At 54.5% G+C, this 21,853-nt stretch overlaps 1 protein-coding gene across 2 annotated transcripts in view; it reads left to right on the top strand.

Annotated features, from left to right (window-relative positions):
* Window positions 1-21,473, top strand: part of PLXNA2 (plexin A2) — a 188,549-nt gene extending 167,076 nt beyond the window's left edge. The window contains exons 18-34 of one of the 2 annotated variants that reach the window (XM_040985603.1): window positions 206-373; window positions 515-608; window positions 3,131-3,370; window positions 3,939-4,082; window positions 4,363-4,597; window positions 6,313-6,455; window positions 7,004-7,272; window positions 8,572-8,638; window positions 8,855-9,001; window positions 9,235-9,394; window positions 9,751-9,854; window positions 13,410-13,509; window positions 14,291-14,481; window positions 15,486-15,655; window positions 18,084-18,296; window positions 18,882-19,032; window positions 20,950-21,473. In XM_040985603.1, coding sequence (XP_040841537.1) covers window positions 206-373; window positions 515-608; window positions 3,131-3,370; window positions 3,939-4,082; window positions 4,363-4,597; window positions 6,313-6,455; window positions 7,004-7,272; window positions 8,572-8,638; window positions 8,855-9,001; window positions 9,235-9,394; window positions 9,751-9,854; window positions 13,410-13,509; window positions 14,291-14,481; window positions 15,486-15,655; window positions 18,084-18,296; window positions 18,882-19,032; window positions 20,950-21,045 — 2,692 coding nt within the window. In that variant the 3' untranslated portion in view covers window positions 21,046-21,473. Of the gene's footprint in view, window positions 1-205; window positions 374-514; window positions 609-3,130; window positions 3,371-3,938; window positions 4,083-4,362; window positions 4,598-6,312; window positions 6,456-7,003; window positions 7,273-8,571; window positions 8,639-8,854; window positions 9,002-9,234; window positions 9,395-9,750; window positions 9,855-13,409; window positions 13,510-14,290; window positions 14,482-15,485; window positions 15,656-18,083; window positions 18,297-18,881; window positions 19,033-20,949 lie in introns of those variants that run through there. The other variant, XM_040985604.1, reaches the window with a different exon arrangement.
* Window positions 21,474-21,853: the final 380 nt, after the last annotated feature.

Raw genomic sequence — 21,853 nt, 5'->3', positions numbered from 1 at the left:
TCTAACCATCTCTCTACTTTGTTCCTTCTCAATTCAGATATGGGTCTCAGGTAAAAGAGGTAATTTGCCATGAATGGGGGAGTGCTCTATAGCATAAAAAGCATAAAAGAAAAGTGGGACACTTCCAGGCAGTGACTCCATGCCAGGTGATACCCTCTGGAGCCATATCTTTCTTCTCAGTCCTTCTGTTCTGTCTCCACAACAGGAGGTCCATGAATGAGATTGTGTGTGTCTCACCCCCATCGTCCAATGGACTGGGTGCAGTCCCTGTGTCTGTGAGTGTCGACCGAGCCCGAGTGGATAACAATTTGCAGTTCGAGTACATAGATGACCCTCGGGTCCAACGCATTGAACCCGAGTGGAGCATTGCCAGGTGAGATGGACACATCTGGCTGCCACCTGTCATGGCTGCAGCCCGCCAGCAGCTCTTGAGAGGGCGGGAGGCCAATGGTTGAGGCTTGCTGTCCCAGGTTGGAGGGCACATCTGTCTCACTCGGCCTCTGTTTGTTCCCAGTGGCCACACACCCCTGACCATCACAGGTTTCAACTTGGATGTCATCCAGGAGCCAAGGATCCGAGTCAAGTTCAATGGCAAGGAATCTGTCAATGTGAGTAGTGTGATGCTCAACAGCCAGATCTGACAGGAAGGGGGTACAACACCAAGCCACAGGGGAAAAGGAGAGAGAGAAAGAGCGAAAGCATGGCATGGGCCTCAGCTGAAGGCACCCTGGGGAAGAGCAGCAGGACCAGTAGGTTTGGGGTTGGTTGCCTGGAGTCATTTGGGTGGGCTCTGGGCCGAAGAGGCTGTTTCTAGTTGTCTGGTCCTGGGGTGGTAGTGAGCTGGAGTGGAAGAGGAGGTGATGTAGTACTGGGCACCTTACTGACTGGGTTGCACTCTGCTCTCGGGTCTCTGTCTAGCCCCCAGGGTGGCAGGGGGGCAGCCTTTCTCCAATCAGCAAGACCCCAGATATCATCACATCAAGACACAGAAAACACAAGCCATTCTGAGCCCAGTGCAAAGAGAATGGTGGAGAGGGCAGACGCAGCTGACAAGGGCAGCCTCCAAGGGCCTCAGACTGCATCCACTGGAAGCCACTGGAAGGGAAAGCTGGCCTGGGAAGGCCTCCCCTGTACTGTACTGCTCACAAGTTGGCAAAAGCTCAGGCTGCAGGCACAATTTTCCCACCACCAGAATCATAAGGTTTTATGGCACTCAACCCTTGGGAGAGCCAGGGTGAGGACCTGGGCTCCCTGGTGACTTTCCTGGAACAGCAGCAGGTGGGAATGTTGGGGGTCCAGCCACCCAACTGGCTGCAGAACAGGAGTCTCCTAAACTCAGTCCTGCACCAGCCTTCAGGATGGTTAGACGGGAGCACTGTGCCCCGGGACCTTTACTCTCCTGCCAGGCTCCTGCTCAGCCCATCGGCCCCTCCCACTGGCTTTCCAGGCAGCCTCCCAGGATAGCAAAGGCTAGCAGAGGGCCAGGAAGAAAGCCGCAAAACCCAAAGGAATGTTTGGCAAACAGAGTGTGGATACAGGAAGCAGACAGAGGGCTGTTGTTTGAGAGTGATTTGCTTATTCACAGAGGCCTCCTCTAGAGAAAGTGAAGGAGATGGGGGCAGGGGAAGAGACCCACTGAGGCTGGCATGTTCTGTCAGAGCCTGGGATGGCACTTCCCGCCCTTGATCTTCCTGTGTGATGGTGCCACTTACTGTCCCTGGGCCTCAGTGTCGACACCTGTGATCTGAAAGAGGCACCATGTTGCTAAGGGTCTGCTGTACCACATTGAACAGTGGGCAGACCCTTTGTTTAACTTCTTTTATGAAAAAAAAAATCAGAGATACAGAGAGAGCAAGGGAGAGATAAAGAGAGATCTTTCATCTGCTGGTTCCTTCCCCAGATGGTTGCAATGGCTAGGATTGGACCAGGTTGCAAACCAGAAGCCAGGAGCTTCCTCCAGGACTCCCATGTGGGTACAGGGGTCAAAGGACTTGAGCCATCCTCCGCTGCTTTCCCAGGACACTAGCAGGGAGCCAGATCCGAAGTGAAACAGCCAGTACAAAAACCCATGCCCATATGGGATGTCAGCCTCTCAGGCAGTGACTTCACCCACAACACTACAAGCCTAGCCCCTGGATTTAAATTCTTAAAATCCCTGTGGAGAGGGAGTGGTTAAGGCTGACATTCGAAACCTGATGTAATCTCTAGACAGAAAGCTCTGCAAGCATCAGCTGTTTTGCAATTTCACACGCCATCTTGTGTTCTGAACAGTAAGCCCAAATGTGTGTATGTTGGCCAGACACACACATGTAGACCTGCCAGGACAGCGTGTACTTGAGGATTCCAAGTTCTCAGAGATGCCCTTGGCTGCTCCTGGGACGCTGTGGCGCCCTAGGCTGGGACTGAGCTGTGCCGAACAGGAGTCAGAAGGAAGGGGGGTTGGAGTCTGGGTTTTCTTCCCAAATCCTATATAGATCCTTTAGCGGTTCCTTCAGTCTGGCTGCCGCCTTGGACTGCCCCAGAACTAAACCACCAGAGGAGAGAATGGTGCAGCTCTCACTAGCCAGGGGCCAGCCCAGCGGGATTTTGTTTGGGTGACCACTCAGAGCAAGGGAACATCATGAATTCAGTGTCACCACTAAGGTCCCACCCCATGCAGGGCTAGGGACACTTGGTTAAAGAAGAGGGAGGCCCTGTTGGACCTTGATTAGTCACCCATTTATTCTACAGAAATAAATGAGCACCTGCTGTGTACTGAGCGAAGTGTTCATCCCACACTGGCTGCTCCACACTGCGCACGCATGTGTGCACACACGCGCACACACACACACACATGCCAAGCACCTGTCCTACTTTCTCTCAAACACTCCATGCTCCCTCATCCCCAGGCTTCCCAATTTCTTCTGCTTGCAATGTGTTCCCCTACTGTCTGTTGTCCCTGCTTGGGTAGGTCCTACTCAGTCTTTAGATTCCCTTTTATCCACTTTGTCTACGCAAAAACTTCCCTGGGTGACTCCACCTCACTCCAGGCCACACATACTCACGGCCATGCACAAAAGCAGTAGAGGCTGGGAGTCAGTCTCCTCCTGCTATTCGCTTGAGTCTGAATGCTGCTCTCTGGGCCTCTTAGGTATGTAAGGTCGTGAACACAACTACTCTCACCTGCCTGGCGCCCTCTCTGACCACGGACTACCGACCCGGCCTGGACACCGTGGAGCGGCCGGACGAGTTTGGATTTGTCTTTAACAATGTCCAGTCCTTGCTGATTTACAACGACACCAAGTTCATCTACTACCCCAACCCGACCTTTGAACTGCTCAGCCCTACTGGCGTCTTGGATCAAAAGCCGGGATCACCCATCATCCTGAAGGTAGGTGTGCGAGCGGGTGGGTGCAGACCAGGAGCCTTACTCTGGCGCTCCTGGCTGCATGCATGCACTCACCACACTACTGTCTTTCTAGGCAAAGCTCCTTGGCAGATAGGGACCCACTGGGATTCTAATTTGTTCTCACAAGTTTTGGGAGCCAGAATTTTGCCAATTGTCAGGGTCAACCATTGCCTACTACTGCCAACATCGGGGCCACAGATGCCTGCCATGAGTGTTGAGCAGCCCCAAAGCCCTGGCCCGGCCCCACCAAGTGCTGAACTCCTTGCTGTGGTCCTCCTATTCCATGCATTCCCCACCGCCCACCCCAAACTTCCTTTTGCTTTGTGTTTTGTCTCCCAGTCTCCTCATTTTCTTTCTCTCTCTCCTTTGTCTTCTCCCTCTCTGAATCGTGATTGTGTTGAAGTCCCCTCCAGGGGAGACGGGACCAACATCCTTGGTACACGTGTGCCTTGCCATACTTTCCCAGCCTCCTGGGTCTCTGGGTACCCTGGCCATTGGCCTCTGTACCTGCTGGCGCATTCTCCCCACTGACAGCTACTCCTCTCTGCAGGGCAAGAACCTCTGTCCTCCAGCCTCTGGGGGCGCCAAACTCAATTACACGGTGCTGATTGGAGAGACCCCTTGCGCAGTCACTGTGTCTGAGACACAGCTCCTCTGTGAGCCCCCCAACCTCACGGGGCAGCACAAGGTCATGGTGAGTGAGCCCTCCATCCAAGTGTCGCTTCCTGCCCCATTCCTCTTCAGCATGTGTGCAAAGTCTACCTCCAGACACGGGCCCTATGGTCCACCTCAATGGCTCTCCATGCCTTGCGTGGACATGGGTGGAAGTTGAGAACCCAAGGGAAGGAGAGCAGACCCCAGGGCAGGAAGTCGCACAGACTCCAAATCTGCTCTGTGTGGTTGTGGCCTTCCTCCCCGTGCCGGGCTCCGCACCTGTGTGCATCTGCGTGCGTCTGTGTGTGTACAATGCGCAGGTTCACGTGGGCGGGATGGTGTTCTCGCCGGGCTCGGTGAGCGTCGTCTCAGACAGCTTGCTGACCCTGCCAGCCATCGTCAGCATCGCGGCCGGCGGCAGCCTCCTCCTCTTCATCGTCATCATTGTGCTCATCGCCTACAAGCGCAAGTCTCGCGAGAACGACCTCACGCTCAAGCGGCTACAGATGCAGATGGACAACCTGGAGTCACGGGTGGCCCTGGAGTGTAAGGAAGGTGAGTGGAGGTGTTAGGGCTCCTGGATGCAACTCCCTGCACCCCGCCAGCACTTTCCTCCTTCCACTCAGTCCTCACCTTTGCTTCCATCACGCCCCCGCTGAACTGCTACCTTCCACTTTGACCTGTGCTTCTGTAGAAGCTTCTTTGGCCCATAAACCGAGAAGTTCCACGCAGATTGCCCACCATGCGAGAACCAGGGACCCCTCCACTGTATTGGGTCCTCGGCACAGACTCAACTCCCAGTCTGCTTTTTTGATCTTTTTGAAGGCTTCTTTTCTTTCTTATTTATTTCTATTGAGATGGCAGATTTATAGAGAAAAGCAGAGACAGAGAGAAAGATCTTCCACCTGCTGGTTCATTCCCCAGGTGGCCACAACAGCCAGACCTGAGCCGATCTGAAGCCAGGAGGCAGGATCTCCCACGTGGGTGGCAGGGTCCTAAGACAGTGGGCTATCCGTCCTCCACTGCTTTCCCAGGCCACAAGTAGGGAGCTGGATGGGAAGTGGAGCAGCCAAGACAGGAACTGGTGCCCATATGGGATCCTGGCATGCGCACAAGCGAGGACCTAACCATTGAGCTGTTGTGCTGGGCCCAAGGTTTATTTCTTTCAAAAGCAGAGTTAGAGAGAGAGAGAGAATTAATCTTCCATCTGCTGATTCACTCTGAAAATGGCAGCAGCAGCCCAGAGTGCCCCAGGCCAAAGCCAGGATCTAGGAACTCCGTCTGAGACTCCCATGTAGGTGGTTTGGGCTTCTGGGCTTGGATGGCCTCTGGTCCCTTCCCAGACACATTAGCAGAGAGCTGTATCAGAAGTGGTACTCCAACATGGGATACTGGTGGCAGATGGACTTGCTGTGCCACAACTCCAAACCTGTCAAAGCCCACTCTAGCCACCCTTCTCCTAGATCCCCCACTGTCTCAGGCTGCAGACTCCCCCAAGGAGCTAAGTGTGTGAGGGTCCCTATCACTTCCTTGGGGTCCCAGTGGCAGGGAAGGTAGGAGAGCCCCTTCCATGATTTGTTTGCAGTCAGAGCCACAGACTGCACACAGTTGCTGGTGTCCCTGGCCCTTGCCATGTGTGGGTGTGGAAATTGTTTTTCCCCATCGCCCACATAACCTCAGCCACAGGGTGACGAGTGTACCTGGCATCCTCTCCAGCCCAGGGCTCTCTGGGTAAACATCTCAATTAGGAGTGAAAACGTTTTTCCTTTTGCTGAAAACGTTGGAAGCAGGCCATCCCAGAGGCTTCTCCCAGAGCCACAGGTGGCCAGTTTGGGAGGGTCGGGCCCTGAAAGGCCCAGCACCTGGGGGGAGGCCCGCAAAGCCCTGTGTCACCCAGCCACGCTCACCAATTGGACCCTGGCCTGAGGACTGGGCACCTGCCCTCTTTGTATGAGATCTCTTCTTGGCTGGCGGTGATGGCAGCCACAGCCACCCTGGCCCTTCAGCCTGCCAGCTGCTTCCAGGACCTGCACAACCCAGAGCAAGGGGCCCAAGCCTAGCTGTTGTGCTTCTTTCTCCTGTTTATGCAGAAATTCAACACTTTTTACAACAAAAAGGCAAGCAGGATGGAGAAAGCACCCATCTTCCCACCATCTAAGAAAGGCAGCCCACTCCCCACCCCTCTAACCTCCTGCTGTCTCTGCACCACAGGCCCTAAATTCCTTCCTTCAGCCCCTCACCAACTCTTTCCCCTGGCTCTACCCTCACAGCCTTTGCTGAGCTCCAGACAGATATCAATGAGCTGACCAGTGACCTGGACCGTTCGGGAATTCCCTACCTAGACTACCGCACCTACGCCATGCGAGTCCTGTTCCCTGGCATCGAGGACCACCCCGTCCTGCGGGAGCTGGAGGTAACAGCCGCCCGCCTGGCTCTGCCTCCCCGGGCTTCCCCGGCCAAGCAGAGTAGCCACCCGCCCGCCAGAGCCGCCGGGGAGGTCTCAGGCAGTGGGGTGGTGCCGAGGCTCTTTAGGGGTGATTCCAGGATAAGGCTCATTGTTTGTCATTTTTTAATTAACGACTAGATTAATTAACTAAGATCCTGCCTCATTCTGAAATGGATTTAAGGTGGCTTAAAGAAAGGCACGGGATTCTGCCAGGCTTGTAGGCTTGTGCTGCGAAAGATAATGAATCAGGACGGAGGAGATTAGAGGGTGGCTGGTAAGCAGAAGGAGGCGGACGGATTCTTTCAGCACATCCTTGAAGTCCCCTCCAAGGGCTCTGCACAGTCAGGGCAGATCAGGACCTCCGAGGCCAGCCAGTCCCACCTCATTAACTGAGCAACACCGGGTGGAGATGGGCACTAACTAAGCAGGTGTCCACCAGCAGGCTGTCTTGAGGGTCGGGCAAGGCCAGCGCACTGAGAGTGCTCAGCACCCCCCACTGGCTCACCCCACGGCAGGTGCAGGGCAACGGGCAGCAGCACGTGGAGAAAGCCCTAAAGCTCTTCGCCCAGCTCATCAACAACAAAGTGTTCCTGCTGACCTTCATCCGCACCCTGGAGATGCAGCGCAGCTTCTCCATGCGTGACCGTGGCAACGTGGCCTCGCTCATCATGACCGGCCTGCAGGGCCGCCTGGAGTACGCCACTGACGTCCTCAAGCAGCTACTCTCCGACCTCATCGACAAGAACCTGGAGAACAAGAACCACCCCAAGCTACTGTTGCGGAGGTCTGACCTGCGGCTGGGGTGGGCAGGGTGCACCGTGCCAGGCACACCCCAGGAACAGCCCCATGCTGGGCAGTGAATGCCCGCCTGGCTCTCCGGAGGCAGGCTCTGATCATCCTCAGCCCCAGTACCGATCTGAGTGTGATGCAGAGCCGCAGGCCTGGACTTGGTCTTCAGCAGGAAGCCCCACTCAGCCACCTGCTTGCTGTGTATCTTCGGCAAGTGGTATAATCTTGCTGTTGCTCAGTTTCCTTGTACACAAACTGAGAGAAATGATTGTACCTGCATCGCCTTCGCACCATGTGCAGCTAGAGCAGCCCTGTCCGACACAGTGGCCATCTGTAGCTCTTAGCTCAAAGAGAAAGGAAGCAAAAATCTCACTTTCCCCATCACACTGACCACATTCAAGGGCTTGGTGGAAAATAGGGCTGGTGGCCTCCAGGCTGGAGAATATTCTCACTCCTCCAGAAACTTCTGTGCTTAGCAGTGTCAACTGCCCACTCTATGCCCAGCTTCCTGGATCTGAAAGTCCAGCTTCCACAGCATACCCCATTTCTTCCAGGGGAGAGGGCTAGAGACCCCAGCATCCGTTGGGCACACCACCTCCAAAGCTCTGGGGTCCTGGGGGGCGCCAGGAGTCAGGCTGCTGTACTCTCACTGCTCCTAGGTGGCCTGCTACAGGCTCTTGGTGGGGGGCGGTGAGGAGAGAGAAAGAGCAGCTTTGTTTCACAAGAGCAGCACTGAGCCCCAGTCTGCCAATGGGAGCATTAGAAACTCTCATTAAGAACTGTTGTATTTAAATTAGGGCTAATCTCAGGCACAATGCAGAGAAAGGGTGCTGGGAGGGGCTGGGGGAGAAAGCTGCAATTTTTCTGCCATTGTCTGCTTCTCCTGGGCCTAGGCTGCTGAGGGGCCCAGGCAAAGGCCTGCAATTGACTGCACACCAATGGTATAATTTGTACCACTTGCTGGGAGCTGCAATACTGCTTGACCTACCCCATCTGAGGCCAAGGATGGCTCAGCGCCTTTCTTTTTTTCCTGGTCCCCCAATCTGCAGCTTGGGGCTAGGGGAGGCACCTGCAGAAGCCAGTGAACTGCTGGGATCCCTTGCTCTGTCCCTGGGGCTGGGACCCAGAAGGGAGCAACCCTGGCCAAGGTCATCTTCTAATTCCTGATGGGGTCAGGCCAGCACCCAGGAGTGCTGGCCTCCAGCTCTGGGTCTCTTGACCCACACAAGCCCAGGCCCACCACTCTGACCCCTCCATAAAGCCCTGTCCCTCTTCCCATCTCCCTGCCCCCTAGGACGGAGTCTGTTGCCGAGAAGATGCTGACCAACTGGTTTGCCTTCCTCTTGCACAAATTCCTGAAGGTGAGAAGGGAGAAAGCAGGGAGTTGGGGGGTGGGGCTGGAATCGAGGACAAGATGACCTTGACGGGCTGCTCTGCCTCATTGTCCCTCTGTGACCCTGTCCATCTGGGCTGCGGTGGGGATGGGGGTCAGTGGCAAGAGGCAGAGTCCATGAGGGGAAGCCCAGGCCAGCCTGAGGAGGCCATACCCTCAATGCCCGCTGCACCTGTGCCCACAGGAGTGTGCCGGTGAGCCCCTGTTCATGCTGTATTGCGCCATCAAGCAGCAGATGGAGAAGGGCCCCATCGACGCCATCACGGGTGAGGCCCGCTACTCCCTCAGCGAGGACAAGCTCATCCGGCAGCAGATCGACTACAAGACCCTGGTAAGAAGGCCAGAGGCTCAGAGCCCGGCACCCGGAACCCCAGGTGCCATTCAGGGCGAGAAAGGGGAGGCCTGCTTCTTTGAGAAAGAAGATGTGGGCATGACGGCTCTGGCTGTCACTTGATAAATGGCAGACCGTGAGAGATACTGGGTTTGGGGGAGTGCCCAAGTCTCCCCTAAGGGGGATAAACATGCAATGACCTGGCCCTGCTTACGTTCTGCACCTGCTGGCAGATCCTGAACTGCGTGAACCCCGACAACGAGAATAGCCCGGAGATCCCAGTGAAGGTGCTCAACTGCGACACCATCACACAGGTCAAGGAGAAGATCCTGGACGCTGTGTATAAGAACGTGCCCTACTCACAGCGCCCCCGGGCCGTTGACATGGACTTGGGTAGGAAGCCCAACTGTGGTGTACAGGGCCACTCTGGAGAATACTCAGGCTGTGGGGGTGCCCACAGCCCAGCTAGGTGCTGGCCAGACGGGGGCAGGTGGCATGCACCTCCCTTCCTACTGCTCACCGTAGTTATCCCTGGGGAGGCCTGCCAGCCAACTGCCCTCATTACCCTGTCCTGCACAAACCGCTGTCTTGACCCCAGAGAGCCCTTCAGGTCTCCAAACTTGATCAGTGACAGCATCTCAGGGAAGCCAGCGTTGCAAGTCCCTAGAGGGGCACGGCTGGGCGGGCCTGGGTTGCAGCCACCACCCGTCTCCTCTCACACTGCGGCTCACCCTGCCCCTTCCATCCAGAGTGGCGCCAGGGTCGGATCGCACGGGTGGTGCTGCAGGATGAAGACATCACCACCAAGATCGAGGGTGACTGGAAACGGCTCAACACGCTGATGCACTATCAGGTGGGCTGGGGCCGCTGCTCTGGGGCACGGAGCTTCCTGCTAGGGATTCACAACTTTCCAGAATGTTCCCTTTCTCTCTAAGCATTACTTTAGGAGGGCCTTAGAAGCCTCAGAAGCATTTTCTTCTCATCCCTGATCCTAGAGCACTGACCCCTTAGAGTTACTGGAGACCCTTAGATACACATGCATGCTGCAACTCCACTCTGGAGTAAGATCTAAGCATTCCTTGCTGGAGTATCCACACCAAATCTGCAGGGAGAAGGCCCGGCTGCCTTGGAGGGCCTCGCACTGTCCCCTATGGGGCATTTCACTAGTGCAGCTTACCCTCTGACCTGCAGTACAACAGGCAATGGGCTGTCGTGTCTGACGTCTGACCCTTTACTCACTGCCTGGTGTTCTCGAGAAAAAACACGTAGGCTGTCTTTCTTCTCACCTGCATGATGGGGTTCGTGGGGATCCCTGCCTGCTGCAGGTGTGTGTGGAAGAGATTAAATGCAGGAGGCAAATGGATTAGCACCCCAACAGAGACAGGGAATGAGCAGGCCCAAAATTCCCAGACAAGGAGCCGGAGATCCAGGTGGGCAGCCACTGCCCCCCTCTCCCTCCCTGGATTGGAAACTGCTCCCGGCTGGGGGTCTCTGTAAGATTAAGTACAGGTAGACAAGCTGAGATTCAGGAAAAAATACTAAAATAGAAACTGGAAATGAGAGACGCCAAGGGAAATTAAACCAACCAGAGGAAGTGCCTCAGGCTGCAAGACCCATGGGATGGTCTGATTAATAATCTCCTCCTCTGTCCCTCCCTCACAAAGGGAGGATTGCAGAGCGACTGGCAGGTGTGCAGAAGGGCCTGGTGGGCTGCGCTCGCTCGCAAGCACCATGCTGCCAGCAACCCTGCCGGAAACCCCAGTGCTGCCTTGGAGGAAGCTGGGGCTGCTGGGCCCAGCCCACGATGGACGCTCCTCTCCAAGCTCACTCCCCCTCCCTGGCCCGCCTCCTGCCTTGCTCAAGTCCTGCCTGGCTCGCTGGCCCAGATGATGGTGTCGTAGGAGAAAAGGCTCTGTCTGGAGCTACTTCCCAGCTCACTGTGTGCTTGCACACGAGTTGCTGTAAACGCTCCTGTGCAGTGCATACACACACCTCCCCTCCCCACCTGCGCTTCACCTGGTGCTTTGTGCATCCAGGAGAACGAAGGTAACAAACCAATCGGAATTGAGTAAGCAAGTGCAAAAGAGAACAGCATGGGGCATCCAGATGCTGCACATCTGTGAAGGGAAGGAGCCAGGCCTTTCTCTTGTCTCTAGTGCCTGGGCTGTCCATCCGGGGCCTGCCCATCAGAAAGCAGCATGCTCTGTCCCTGCCTTGCTCATCATTTTCATACAAAGCACTTTCAACTCCCTGCTGTCATTTCTCATTCATGTATTCATCCATTCCTCAAATATTTACTGAGCTTGACTGAATGTGAGGCACTTCCCTCTATGCTAGGTCTGAGTGATGGAGGACAGGGGGGAATCTGCTTCCCTCGGGGAGGTGGGGACAAGCAGCGTCATGCCGCTCATCATCACGACTCTAACACCAACACTCCTCATGGGTTCCCTGCGTGCCTGCACCGCCCTTAGCCCACACTGCCCTACTCTGATCCTCACAACAGACTCAGACCCAGTTGTTTGTTGTTCTCACTGACAAGTGAGAGGCACAGAGAGGCTGGGTTTGGGAGCTGGTTAAGTTGCAGAGCCACAGTCAGACCCAGCCAGGCATCCTTAAGCACAGGATTGCACCACCTGTTGGCAAAGAGACAGAAAAACCCATCACAAGGAAAGGTAGTGGTAAGATCTGGAAACTGAATAGAACTGTGACTATTTTAGTCGCCTTGTGACTCTGTGTCTGGAGGACAAGAAAAAAGACGTAAGGACAGAATCAGTTGCCCTGGCCATGAAAACGTCGGGCCTAGCAGAATCGGTGAATGAATTCTAAGGAGATTCCCTGAGAGTCAGGCGTAGAGGGTCTGCCACTGCATCCTAAGCTGGGGGTCGAGGTACAAGCTGCTGACAAGTGCAAGAAGCTGCCCTGTCTGGGAAGGCACGGAGCCCATCGCACTCCCAGGCACAGGACCCCGTTGCTCCATGCCATCACGGCAGAGCGCTACCCTCCTATTTCCCTCCCTGGAGTCAAAGGTCTTTGGAACCCCTTTGGGAGAAAAATCTGCATAATCTTAATTAACAACGCAATATTCAAAAACTTCCCTGGCTCCTGCAGATTTATAGGGAGGGTAAAATTAACCACCACCACTAAAACAGGCTATCAGGAAATCTCGTTAGCGCTAATGTTCATTGATGGTTTGACTTCCCAACATTTAATTCCTTTTTGGTGGGAGAGAGGGGCTGACAATTTAAGACCCAGAAAGATGGCTTTATGACTGGTGAAGCTATAAATCAAACTTATAAAGTTCATAAAAATTGTTAAAATAAAAAATGGTTTAATAGGAATGGTTTATGGCCCATAACATTATTATAGCTGTTTTATTCCCTCTGCGTTAGGGATTTAATTGGATCACCACAATCCTGGAGATTCTCCATTTTTATTGGATATGAGGTAATCTTAAATCAAAATGGCCCCAAATGTCTTCAATATGGCTGCCCATTCGTCAGCCTTCTCCCTGCAGGAGACACGGGGCACCCACATGGAGAGTGGGACAAAACATCTTCCATCTTCCTTGTTGAGTCCCCAAGGACAGCTGCGCAGTGGGGGAAGCTGTGCGGGGTGGTCCAGGCATGCTAAGACCCAGACAAGAAGGAAATCAGAGCACAAAGGGTTAAAGCTTCCAACCCGTGTAGCCTGAAATAAAATCCCCTGTTGGAAGCTATGAAGAGAGTTTGTTCTCTGGGCCCTGACAGACATGGCTGCAGGATGTTCAGTGTGTGACCATGAATATGGCTTAGCTTGCTCTACTGCTGCCTCTGTAACATGAGATTGATTTCTGCAGCTTACAAAGGCTGCTGGGGCTGTTCCCAGCTAGCCCTGTCTGTCCCATGTGCAACTTTACATTGGTTGCTAGCCACATAAAAAAAAAATACACATACACAAGCAGGTGAGATTCATATGAACAACAGTACATTTTATTTAACTCAGTTGGTCTCAGCTGACATTTCAATATGCCATCAGTATAAAGAGTATTAATGAGACCACTGATACTCTTGTATCCATCGTAAGTCATGGGAATCCAGTGTGTGTTGTACAGCTACAGAACATGTCTTAGCTTACTACCCTGCAGGTGCTGAGTAGCCGCAAGTGTCAAGGAGCTACCTGACAGGAAGTGTAGTTCTGTAGCTCTACCACAACTTTTTAAATATCTCTCTCTCCCTCTCTCTCTCTTGCTCTCTCTCTCTATGTATATATATGCACACACACACAGTAATGGCTATTTCTGGGTTTCTTAAATTCCTTACTTTCTATCCTATTTCTGCTCTACAACCCCCCTGCCCCCAGAAGTACTGGACTGCTCCACTTCCCAAGACACCCACATTCACCTACTCTCTTCCCTTTGCTGCCTCCCCAGGTGTCAGACAGGTCAGTGGTGGCTCTGGTCCCCAAACAGACATCTTCCTACAACATCCCTGCCTCGGCCAGCATCTCCCGGACGTCCATCAGCAGATACGGTGAGGACCACAAGGGTCATCCAGGGACTTGCCACCCTCACAACTGCCCACCCTCTGCTGAAGTCGAGGCCCACTTCTTGTGTCCAGAGGCACCTGTCTTCTCAGAGCCGTGGAGCAGGAGTGCCCCTTGCTCTTCCTTTGGGACTCCAGGCCTGGTGAAGGAGTTGGAGGCCCTAGGGACCAGAGAGGCACCTGGAAGGGGAGGGGCTCATATCTCCCTCACTCACTCTGGAGCACCGAGACATGCTAGCCCCCAGTCCCCTTGGGCAGTGTGGTCTCCTGTCCCATTTCTGCATATGTGCACTCAGGCGCTGGGTTGTTCAGCTGGAGGGCCCCAGAGCACCACAGACACTAAAGGGGGCTCAGAAGGCCACATCTCAGGCCCTGAGCAACTTGTATGCCAAGGGCTGCATTATAATCTGTGGCCACTCAGTGTCCAGAGTTTTTATGAAAGTGTCCAGGTGCCATTTTACCTGTTGACCTTTCGTTCACTGCTTGAAAACATTAGAGGAGTTTTGTCCCCTAAACTCCCAGGAGTCCAGCTCAGAATTGCTAAATCATGTTTCTGAATAAAGAATTTTAGCTCCTCTGCCCAGTGCCCACCACATGTAAGGTTCCAAGAATCCCCCTGCCCCGACGGGAAATGAATTTGTTCTGAGTAATACAGCCAGTTGGTGGTGAAGAGGCAGGGAAAGGGAAGGAGGGGCAGTTCCGGAAGGATCTACCAACAGGGTTGATGGATTCGGTCACTCACAGCCCTCTAACGCCCCCTTCTGCTCAGACTCCTCCTTCAGGTACACAGGCAGCCCCGACAGCCTGAGGTCGCGAGCCCCCATGATAACCCCTGACCTGGAAAGTGGGGTCAAGGTGTGGCATCTGGTGAAGAACCACGACCACGGTGACCAGAAAGAGGGTGACCGGGGTAGCAAGATGGTGTCCGAGATCTACCTGACACGCTTGCTGGCCACCAAGGTAACTATTACTCTACTCGGGCAGCAGGCCCCCTGACCCCCATCCCACCACAGTCTGCCCTTCAGGGTAAACTCTCATCCAAGTCCCAGGGCAGACCACGACAGCCTCCACCCTTTGGTGGAAATGTGCTGTTGGTCTGCCCCTGGGAACCCCCGCTGCAGTCAGAGGACTGGCTCTCTCTACTTGGGGGTACCCTTTTCACTTGGGAAAATCTTAGGGTCTTCTTGCTGCTGACAACTGCACTGATAAGCCAGTCTCTATCCTCAATGCCTTTTCTTCCCCCCTCTCTGGCCACTGTGGGAGGCCACAGTGTCTGCCTGCCTTCCCAGCAGATGGCCTGATAGGGCTGTGAGAGCGGTGGCCACACCGGGTATCCAGCCCTGTCCCCACCACTGGTCTGGCAGCAGCACGGCTCAAAGTCTAACAGTGCAGCCCTTAGCTCTCAGCTCTGGGACTTGCTTCCTAAAGTGCCCACAGATGATCTCTGAGCTCTAATATGCCTTGTAGCTTTGCCTGCCCGTGCCCAGCAATTAGAGAACAGTAAAAAGACACCAGGAAAAGTCAGGGCTGGCCAGCCATCTTGAGTGGGCCCAGAGCCTACATGGGAATGCAGGCCCAAGTCTTGCCCTGGCCCCGAGACCCTCCAAGGCCCCGTGGAGCAGCCCCTCTTCCCCAGAAGCCCTCTCCTGACTCAGCTGGCCACTGTGCCCTCTTCCCTGGCAAGCTAAGGCTCGAGGCACTTCCTGTCTTCTACTCAAACTTCTACCCACTTCTGATGTGGGGTGCGACTGGGAGTGAAGCTGCAGTTGAGAAGAAACCCTCCTTGGGGACCCCCAGTCCACTGGGTCTGCCAACCAATAGCCTTCCCCACCCCTGCCACCTCGTGGGCCAGGCTGCATGCTACAGGCCAGTCCACAAGGCAGATGGATGCAGGGCAGCCTCTGGTGTGCCAACTGTTGTCCCTCCAACTCACACCCTCTTTCTGCCCCTCCTCCGCTCCACAGGGCACCCTGCAGAAGTTTGTGGATGACCTGTTTGAGACCTTGTTCAGCACTGTGCACCGGGGCAGCGCTCTCCCACTGGCCATCAAGTACATGTTTGACTTCTTGGACGAGCAGGCTGACAGACACAGCATCCACGACACAGATGTGCGGCACACCTGGAAGAGCAACTGGTAAACCACCACCACCGTCCCTTCCCTCCCAGGAGAGCTCCGTGGGAGATACAGCCTCTCCCCTACCCTGAGATGCCAAGAGCTATGCAGGGGTGGGGAGCAACAGAGTCCCGGGCAGGTGGAGGGCTGCCAGGCCTACAGGGGAGCAAGGCCTCCCAACCGGGGAGCATACAGGTGCCCTGGAGCACAGGCTGTCTGCACCAAGTCAAGCCTGTTAGGCATGTAAGCTTCCCAGGCAACGACCTGCTCCCCTGACTCTGAACCCCCCTGGGGCTCAGGAGAAGGCAGCCAGGGGAGCACCCAAAAATTCACACTGGGAAACCCAACAGCAGAGCCCTGGGGCCTGGGGCTGGGGTCAGTTCCTCCAGGAGAAGCAGAATCCAGGGCACTTCCTGAGATGGGGAACCCAGGATCAACCCAGGGGTCTCCCTGGTAGAGGTGGCCCTCACTGGCAGAGGAGCTCACACCTGCTCCAGACCAGAGCCCTCATGGCACCCTTGCTCCCTGAAGACCTCATTGCCAACCTGGTGTCACTGCTTTGAGGAGACAGCAGGCAGAAGACCCCCCCGTCCATGGGACTCTTCCCTGAGGGGAACTCTAACAGTGGGCAAAGTCCCATTTGGGGCTCCCACCCACCTCAGCCCCACCTCAAGGCTTTAAACCTGGACCACAGGCCAAACTGAGAACTGCCCTTCAGGTCAGACGGAGCCCAGCCAGGAGGCAGAGTCAAAGGCGGCCTTGGGGAAAGGAGAGCAGAGGTGGGTGGGGGCAGGTCCAGGCATTAGGGTCGGGCAGGCAGCCCATGCAGCTGTCTACAGTCAGTGGCCTCCTCCGAAAACAGAGCTGACACAGATGGGCCCCGGCTGTTATTTGGGAATCAGAAGTCTTAGCAACCAACAAAACACTCTGGGAGCAGCCAGCCCCAGCCCCGGCTGTTTCTTCCTTCCTTCTCCTGAGTGCTCCTGGGTCACCGGCTTTGATCCCAGGGCAGTGACACAAAGAGGATTGGGGAGGGGGATCCCTGGGAGGGGGGAAGGCGTGAACAGCCCATAGTGCCCTTGGCCCAGGCAGACCTTGTAGCTGCATTCCCAGGGGCAGGGCCACACCCATCTTTTTGGTTTTAGAGGAAGCCCAGCAGGCCTATCAATGGAATGATGTTGGGGAAATCAAGAGAAAGTTCTGGATAATCCCCATCTCTGTGCCTTCTGTGGTGCTGACCAAGTAGCAGACATGTGCCACCTGGATGCCTCAGACCTCAGAGAGTCAGTGTCCCAGGCAAGCTGAAGAGAAGGGCCCCAGAGCTGCCGGAGGAGGGAGCCGTGGCTGGGCCTCAGCTCCCTCCAGGCTGCAGGGGACCCAGGGACTCCCATGTACTTTGTGGTGAGGACAAGTAGCAAGCATAATGCCAGGCTTGGGGTGGCCCAGGCTAGCCTGTGCCAAAGCCTGACACTAACGAAGTATTTGGGGGAAATTTGGGATCCGTGACGGTCAGGAACAGAGGAAGATGGGGATGAGCTTGGAGCAGCATCGCAGGTGGGAAGGACAAGCCAGGCCCTGGGCTCATGGCACAGGAGGGTCAGGGAGTGAGAGCCAGAAAAGCAGTTAGAAGAGGAACAGGAAGCAAGAGCAGCAGCTGCCAAGAGCTTTACAGGGGAGTGGCAGAGGGGGCAGGGGCACAGGCAGAAAAAAAATCTATTTTCCTCTGCTTGTTAGATCCCCAAAGGAAGTCTCCTAAGGCTGAGGGCTTCCTCTGGGGTGGAGAAACCCTCAGCTGTGCATGGCTTAGTCCCCGGATGCCAACAATGCCCTCCACTTCTCCCGCTGCCCAGATACTGGAATGCCCTGGGGAGAGTCATAAAAGAACTTTCCCCCAGGGGAGCCCGTTGCACGGCCCTGCCGGGCCTGGGCCAGCCCTCGGAAGTGGCTAGGGGCACCCCGGCTGGGTGGAGAAGGCAGGTGGCACCCTTTGTGCCCACTCAGAGGCAGAGCCTGGGGCTGCTGGGCTGCCTCTTTGGGGACAATGGGCATGGGCATTGAGAAGGGACTGGGGGGCCTGGCAGCTTTGTTCCAGCTCTGAGAAAGCTTCTGTCCCCTGTTCCTGAGCTGCCCTGGAGGCATGGGGCCTTTAGAAAGACTTCCAGGCAGGGAGCAGGATCCAGCCACGCCCACCCCTGGGCTTTTAGCAAACAGTCAAGTGCCCATTAGGGCCCAGCCATGCCTTCCAGTGCCTTCCGCTTTCCTTCCTGGTCAGGATCAGCTTGAGCTGAACTAGCAGCTTCATCCCTGCACCTGTTAACACAGCATCTCACCCCCTGCCTGCCTCTCTGAGAGACAGTGTGATGCCCAGAGTGACAGGAGAGGCGTCTGTGGGCAGCGCGAGGGGCACAGCCAAGATGCATTGCTGAGTGTGTCCCGCCCTGTCCCGCAGCCTCCCTCTGCGCTTCTGGGTGAACGTAATCAAGAACCCCCAGTTTGTGTTTGACATCCACAAGGGCAGCATCACGGATGCCTGCCTCTCAGTGGTGGCCCAGACCTTCATGGACTCCTGCTCCACGTCGGAGCACCGGCTGGGCAAGGATTCGCCCTCCAACAAGCTGCTGTATGCCAAGGACATCCCCAGCTACAAGAGCTGGGTTGAGAGGTCAGTAGCATGCCCAGTACAGGCCCTGTTTCCCACCTCTCTCTCCCACACTGCCTGCTGTTCAGGAGGCATCGTGGCTCTGTGCCTCCTGGGAATCGGCTGGTGTTACACTAGTTAACATTCATGGAGCTTACGCTAAACTAGCTCACATAAGCACAGCAGTAAATATTGTGTATGGTAAGTGGGTATCATTACTATTCCTATTTTACTGATGGGGAAACTGAGGCACGGAAAGGCCAAATAATTTAACCAAGTTCAACATTACCAGCAGATAGCAGAGTTGAGATTTGAATCCAAGGCAGCTAGTGGAAGTCTCCTAGGCTTTGAAGCGCTCTGCTGGTTTAGTCAGGAGCCTCCCCCAGCCTGGCCTGAGGCCTCAACGTCAGCCTGCCCCAAGAGGCTAGAGCAAACCATAGAGAAGCAGGAGCCATTGGAGGGCATTCAGTGCTTCCGGGGGCCCCAGGGCCAAGCGTGGGGGTCCCAGTCTCACCATTGGAGGCCATTCAGTGCTTCCGGGGGGGGGGCCCAGGGCCAGGTGTGGGGGGGTTCCCAGTCTTACCAAGGCACCCACCCCGTCCATGACAGATACTATGCAGACATTGCCAAGCTCCCCGCCATCAGTGATCAGGACATGAATGCCTACCTCGCTGAGCAGTCCCGCCTGCACGCCGTGGAGTTCAACATGCTGAGCGCCCTCAATGAAATCTACTCCTACGTCAGCAAGTACAGCGAGGAGGTAAGGCAAGGCCCTAGGCACAGATGCCATGGCACAGCGAGTTAAGCTGCTGCTCGATGGGACACCTGCATGCCATGTCTAAGTGCTTGGGAACCAGTCCCATCTTGGCTTCTAATCCAGCTTGCTGCTCACACATGCTGGGAGGCAGCAGGTGCTGGCAGAAGAACTCAGGCCCTGCCACCCACGTGGGAGGCTCAGGCGGAGTTGTAAGATCCTTCTCACCTGGCCCAGACCTGGCAGCCATAGACACTGAGGGGTGAACCTGTTGTTAAGTGACACCTCTCTCTCTTTCCCTCTCTCTTTCTCTCTCTTCCACCTATCAAGTAGACAAGAATAAGTAAACGAACATATTTTTAAAAGCCAAGGCCCTGGAAGGCACAGAAAGCAACCAGCAGAGAATCGAGTGAATAAACAGGAATCTTGACTGAACCCTTATATAAATAATAGAATAGTTGAGAAAAAAAAACTTTCATAGAGTCCAAAGCCCCGGAGCTCCAAAGCCGTTATCATTGCTCATTACTTCATCTCAACTCTCTTGATTCATTGAAGGCTGAGACATTTCATTGTCTTTCACTCATTGTGAATGTAATAAGTAACACTTTGAATACTTTCATTGCTGCTCAGTTCCAAGTCTGGTGTGATTAATTCCAAGCTTCCCTATACAATGAAGTCAGTCATGTTTCAGACAGCCAGGTGCCCCTCAGTAGAACAGGACAGCTGCAGAAAATCCAGTCGTGCATTGGCATGGAACCTGAAAGACGGAGAGGTAGTGGTACCCAGCCAAGTGCGCCAGGTGATGCTTCACACTCTTCAGACCTATTGCTGCTTGACCTTTTGGGTAAGACCAATGGAAACATTTTAGATGTCTGCATATATATACAAGAGAGTTTCCAGAATTTAATGGAAAAAGGCGTTCAGTACTTATTGACCGTGGATTTTTTTTTAAAGATCTCTTACTGTATGTGCGTGCGTGCACAACCACATGCCACACAGTTATGTTTTGGTCATTGGTGAGCCACAGACACGGTGGTGATCCCATAAGATCATAACAGAGCTGGGCATTCCTGTCGCCTGCCGATGCTATGTCCTAGCACAGGCTTGGGGGATGGCTCTTGTAAACACAGCTCCTGTGCCATCTGTCCCAGAAACATGCAGCATGTGTAGGGCAGGCTCAGTGGAGAAACCCCCATTCCATAACAGAGGTTTAGATCCAAATCCCAGCTTGGGTCCCAAGGTCCAGCTTCGTGGTAATCCAGACCCTGGGAGTCATAGTGATGACTCGGGGAATTGCGTTCAGCTCTCCCAAGTGCAAGGTCTAGATTGCGTTCCAGCGGCCAGCATTGGCATGGCCCAACCCTAGCCATTAGGAACATTTGGAGAGCGAACCAGTGGTTGTGCACGCTCTCTCATTCATAATTTTTTTTAAAAATAAAAATGAACCAATAGTAACACCTCTAAGTATGTACGGTAGCTGCTACTGACAATAACACACAGTTCTGTTACTGGCTCATGTGTCTATAATCGCATGGTTTGATTGTTATTCTAGAAGGTCCCCTTCCACTTGTAAAAAGAAGTGTGTGCTGTCAGCAGCCTGCCATAGTACACCCCATGCCTACCGAGTCTGCTGATGGCCTCAGGTCCTCTTGTGCTCAATTTCATCTCCTGTTTGCCTGTGCGCCCTATGCTGTTCCCACAAGGACACATTTCTCAAAACGCATCCCTGTCATGAAGTGACACATGGTTCTCTCTGTGTGTGTAGATGTGTTTGTTCAGTTAATCATTTCAGGTTAAGTTCCTAAAGGCAGGATGCAAAGGTAGGCAGAGGGTGCAAAGTGGAGGGCTCCAGGCCCTAGGGCCTGATCCATGGCATCCTGGTGACGTATTCCGCTCCCATCCCTGTCCCCTTTGATTCCCCAGCTCATCGGAGCACTGGAGCAAGACGAGCAGGCGCGACGGCAGCGGCTGGCACACAAGGTGGAACAGCTCATCCATGCCATGTCCATTGAGAGCTGAGGGCAGGAGCTCCCATTCCAGGGAAGAGGCACCTGTCCACGTTGTGACACTGGACGTCTCAGAAGGAAGGACGAGCAGAAGGGGTCAGGCCCCAGAGCTTGCTGCCCCTGAGACCCCCTCCTGGGGAGAGGGGAGGGCCCCTCTCCCCACGCCAGCCATGCACTTCCTGTTCGGACAGACAGAAGGCGCCACCCGTTCACCCACTCACAGCGAGTACCAGGGAGACGCTGCCAGGGCTGGCACGGAGAAGGCGGCTCCTCCAGCCCAGGAGAGGCACGCGCTGGGAACACGGCCCTGTGCCTCTGTGACTGCTGCTTTGCATGAAAACTCATTTGATGTATATTGGGGAAATAATGAGAACTTTATTTAATTTTTTTTAAGAAAAAGGGAAAAAAATGACAGAAATAAAACAAAGCAAAAGCCGCCCTACTCAGCCCGTCCAGCTTTTGTTTGATTCTGATTTCTGCTCCCTTTTCTTCTTTCCACGTTCTTTCTTCTTCATAGAACTCCTGTTTCCAATTGTCCATGATGATCTCTTTTCCCTCGAATGCCTTTGTTTTGTTTTGCTTTTAAGAAGAGGAGAAGAATGAGCACAACAAGTTCTCACTGAAGGCTTTTCAGACACAGAGCCGCCCAAGAGGAGGGGACAGTGATGGAAGCCGGCAGACCCTGAACTTGAGGACCACGAACCTCTGTACTCTCTGCCCTCAACCACAGACCTGTGTCTGTAGCAGCATGTTTGTGGCCACTGGGTCTTTTTGCTTTGTTTGATTTCATTTCAAACCTCCACATGCGAAGAGCTGGTCTT

Source organism: Ochotona curzoniae, unplaced genomic scaffold (genome assembly GCF_017591425.1).
Source record: "Ochotona curzoniae isolate NIBS_2020 unplaced genomic scaffold, NIBS_Ocur_1.0 contig_430, whole genome shotgun sequence".
Classification (NCBI taxonomy): Eukaryota; Metazoa; Chordata; class Mammalia; order Lagomorpha; family Ochotonidae; genus Ochotona; species Ochotona curzoniae.
This window is presented reverse-complemented; position numbering and strand designations above follow the sequence as displayed.